The sequence below is a fragment of the Cystoisospora suis genome (genome assembly GCF_002600585.1).
Source record: "Cystoisospora suis strain Wien I chromosome Unknown contig_7884, whole genome shotgun sequence".
Classification (NCBI taxonomy): domain Eukaryota; phylum Apicomplexa; class Conoidasida; order Eucoccidiorida; family Sarcocystidae; genus Cystoisospora; species Cystoisospora suis.
In genome coordinates this window covers 1-4,418 of record NW_027160669.1, presented here as the reverse complement: position 1 = coordinate 4,418, position 4,418 = coordinate 1, and the positions used below count along the sequence as shown (strand labels likewise).

At 55.7% G+C, this 4,418-nt stretch overlaps 1 protein-coding gene across 1 annotated transcript; it reads right to left on the bottom strand.

Moving 5' to 3' along the window:
* Positions 1–11: 11 nt before the first annotated feature.
* On the bottom strand, positions 12–4,408 carry CSUI_010627 (ap2 domain transcription factor ap2viia-5; the record flags this gene model as incomplete). The annotated part of the gene is made up of 1 exon (XM_068070730.1): positions 12–4,408. A coding segment is annotated over exon 1 (4,212 nt), but the record flags the coding sequence as incomplete, so codon positions are not given.
* Positions 4,409–4,418: the final 10 nt, after the last annotated feature.

The window sequence follows — 4,418 nt, the reverse complement described above, 5'->3', positions numbered from 1 at the left end:
GGGGGGGGGGGGCCGGCAATAGGGATGAAACACCTGCCTGGAGACAGGTCAGCGAGGGAAGGACCCGGGGCCGACAGCACGAGGACGCAGAGGCACTAGTTGTTTCACTCAAGTTGATGTCAAAACTTTTCGTGGTACCACCAGTGGAGGAGAGAGAGTCTGGAGATGCAGCCGGGTTCGCTGAAGTTGTCCCGACAGCGGGTGCAGGCCGGATCGTGACAGAAGAGGCATTCGCATCGGCAGCAGCCCGCTGTATCAGAACGCCTGGAGTGGAGATTGAGCACGGCGCAGAGAACGAGAAGGGGGCCGGCGAGACCCCTTTAAGAACGGGAAGACGAGAGGCAAGTCCATGAAAAGAACTTGATGGAGTGGTACTGGGCATGGACGTAGAGTTGGAGACGGGGACTGACACGGGAGGATGTAAGAAATTTCGAGAACTACAATGCAGCCGGTCCGAAGTGAGGTCAACGACGTGTAGTTGCAGAGATTGACTACGGACTTCGGAGGGAGGTTCACCCCCTTCCTTTGTGGACTTTGCTCCCTCCCCGAGTGTCCTAGCCTCTTGCCGACACGCAAGTGATTTCCCGATCTCCTTTTCTTTCACATCAGCTACGCGGGGGGTCAAAGTTTTTTGTCCCCCACACGCTCCATCTGCTTGGGAGGGAGAGGTCTGACAGGATTTCTGATATTTTTCAGCAGGCTTACCGAGTGACACTGCCAGTACATTCTGCCTCTCCTTCGGCGGTTCTCCGGGTGTTGAAGACGTCGCCTCAGGAGAAACCGCTGCCGCCTTCTCGCGAGGCGCTGGGGGGACAGCCTCTGCAGATGGCGAAACCAATCTTGAGGAAATTCCCTGAGGAAGTGATGGTGAGGGAAGATTTAGTAGTCCCGACTCGTCAGGACAAGAGGAGAGGCTGCTTTCTGCTACGCTCGCAGCGATCTGCGAACTGCCAGTTCCGAGTCCCCCACTAACGTCTCGTACACCATGCACTCCCTCGTTCTCACTCTGAGGCTGTACTACAGGCAGCCTACCCAAAGAGCCTCCTCCCATTGGAGAAGTAGAAAGAACTGAGGAGAGGAACGGTAACGATGTAGCAGATACTGCTGACTGGTCTGCTATTTGGTCGGCACTGACGCGTCCTCGAACAACGGTGCTTGCATCATTCTTTACAGACTGGGAGTCGGAGGGCACTGCTACACCGCAGGCCGGCGCAGTGGAAGACAGATATGATACTACAGACTGAAGGCTTGTTGGAACCAGGTCAGGACGGGGTATGGAGCTCTGCTGACTGACTGGAGAGACGACCTGCGATGGAGTAGCTGAAGACAGAGTGCAGACAGGGGGAAGGCATGACAGAAAAGTGAGCAGTGACTGGTTTCTCGCATCAGTCAAAGCCGCTGGGGAGAAATTGTGGAGGCCAAAAACCGCATCAGAGACGCTGACTGCCGAACACAGGGGCAAAATCGTCCGCGAAGCGACCCCTGTTCCCACACCAGGTATACTTCCAGCCTGGAACGTGGTGGGATGAACCAATTGAGAAAGAGGGGGAGCAGTCAAGAGATTCACGGCGGTTAACCGAGGTTGCTGGCTCTTCAGGATTCTTTCGGACGGCGCAAGCGTGCCCTGCCCTCTAGCAGACGTCGGCGCCGCTTGCGTGTCTCCTGACGAAGACGCTTGCACCCAGCCATCCTCGTGGGTCTTTTCCGAAGACGCATCTTCCCCCCTGTTATCCAGACCCCCGGGTGAAGCGACAGCTGAGGAAGAACCGAGTGAAGATGTACGGGTAAGGGAGAATGAGTCCGGACCGTTTTCTTCAGCTGGACCGCCAACGCTTCTTCGCATCATCTTCGCCAAATCTGAAGAAGGGAAGAACAGTCGAAGGCCGCCGTCCGGGTTCGCTACAGTCGCGGACTGTGTTCTGTAAAAACGTTGAGTTAAGGGGAGTCCTTCTGCAAAGCTGGCCACGCGAGAAGCCGTAGAGACACCAGCACCAGCTCCACGCCCTCCTGAACTTCCTGCCGACCGCTTATCATGAGGACCAGCCTCAGCCGTTACCGTGCCATCGCGCAGAACATGCGATCCTCCTTCGGCTGATAGACCACGGGAGGTATGGGCACCTAATGACCGCGAAGAACTCCTGAAAAGGGGGCTGGCCGCGGACCAGGTAGGGCGTGAAGACGTCGCTGCCTGGGCTGACATGGGCATACCCAGAAGGCCTTCTGAAGGCTCCGGCGTAAGGCGAAAACTATGAACTGACTTCAGGTCACAAAATAACGAGTGCAACCGATTATACACTTCCTCCAGCACAGGAGATAGAAAACCATTATCTGCCTCCTGTGCTGCTGAGCAAGAAGCTGGTGCCGATGGCACCAGCGCGGGCAGGCCCTCGCCCTCCTTCGATGAAGAAAGGCTGGACCGACCGATGTATGTAGGAGATAGCCTGGCCCCTCCCAGTGGATGACCAAGATCGTGTAGAAGGAACGGGGAGTGCACGAAACGTTCCGGCGAACCCTGATGTTCCGTTCCCGCCACTGAGCCCTCACGCACTCGACTGCAAGTTTTAGATGATTCAGAATGAAGTAAAGCAAACGTAGAATAATCGTGAATCGGTATGATTTGTTTGTGACATAACGGTGTCCTAGACTGGAGGTGTAAGTCTCCCCGTTGTGACATGAGACTCGCCTCGCCTCGGACACTCGAAGCACTCAGGAGACTTCCGTAGCTCCCTCCGTTCTGATCCTCGCCATGTACTTTTTTACTATCCTCGGGTCGAGCGCTCTGCTGAATGAGCCACTCAGCAAACCCTGGGACAGGTAGGACACGAGTCGAAGAGAGGCGAGCAACACGAAAGAGAGGAGAAAACACGGTCTCGTACGGCGCCAGGTCTTCTTGAGAAGCTGCCTTCTGCAGGTGAGAAATGTGGAACGAGATTAATTGTGCGTGGCGTTTCGGTCCACAGAAAGCAGGTCGGAACGAGGCTGCTGCATGCAGCACCTGTACATAGAGCTCAGCCTGCTGTCGGACAGTGCAAGGAAAAAGCGTCGGTTTCGGAGGGAACAGACGATGTGCATTCATCACTGACAAACGCGGTCTCCCGTATGGAGTTAACAAAGACGTACAAGAAGCTGAAGACGATTCGGGGGACGGAGAGCTCGACGATACATCAGAAGAAAAGAGCGTTACAGATTCCGTAGCAGAACATGACGGGACTGAAGAGGGTGAGGAGTTCCGCGAGCAGCCAGATGAATGGTAAGACAAGGGACCCGACAACTTTGACAGGTCCGAATGAAGCGAATCGGCCAACTCAGTAAGAGGGCACAACGCTGGCGCGCGTGCTGACGGAGGTGTAGTCAGACTTTCAGAAGACGACGAAGAATCGGACGACCTGGAAGACACTTCCCTCAAGGGGTCGCCTTTCCTGGCCTCCCTCTCCCTCTCCTCCCTTATCCGCGTCTCCGCTGTCGTTCTAAGGGCATACGATGACTCCCCCTTCCTTCCACTCACCTTGCTCCCGGCTGTTATCGTCGTACTTTCAGACACCGAGTCACACGACGAGATCCTGGACTGCTCGAGTGGTAAGCTAACGCTACCACGATTGGCTTGGACACCCTCCCACGGAGTAAGCAAAGAGTTTTCTCTTCTCTCTAGAAGACTCCCACGTGAACTATCTACTGAAATGCATAGCCTGGACTGGCTAGTGGGTGTGGGCGACTCTGGCAACGAGGAGAATTCGCCTTCACCCGCGCCTGGCGAGACGCCGCTCCCCTCTTTTTTCTTTCTATCCCCTTCGTTCTGATGTTGTGTAGTGAAAGGTGGTTTGTCTTCAGCTTGGAGGGGGCCGGGGGGACGACATTCCTGGCACGGGGTGGTATCACAAATCGCAGTCCTCTCACTCAGAAAATTGTTTCCTTTCTGAGCAACATGTGAGGGGAGCACTGCTTCGGTGTCTGTCACCGGCAATTTCCCCTTCGGAAACCTGGCACGAGAGAGACCCTCCGAGGGGCACCTCGTCCGCTGAGAGCTCAGCGCGCTGCTGCTGCTGTCTCCGGAAGAATCGCGAGATTTGCCGGAAAAGGACGGACATGAGGCTGACAGTGTGGTACAAGGAGCAGAACAAAGGGGTGCTGACGACGCACATTGGAGAGTTGACTCGGGCAGAGAAGATGGAAGCAGCGACCGAGGGCTGGACAAACGTGAACGGGTGGGATTAAGAAGGATGGGCATGGAAGAAGCAGGGGGAAAAATAGGATACGGAGACGGTTCAGCAGAAGAAGCGACAAGTGTCTGCTGCCAAGAGGGAAAAGAAGGACGGGAACCAACATTCGAGCCCGACAGGCGGCTGGACACGCAAGAAGTGGACAACTCTGAAGGTGCGACGGCAACAGAACTGCCTGTACCGTGTCTGTGGTGACCCTTC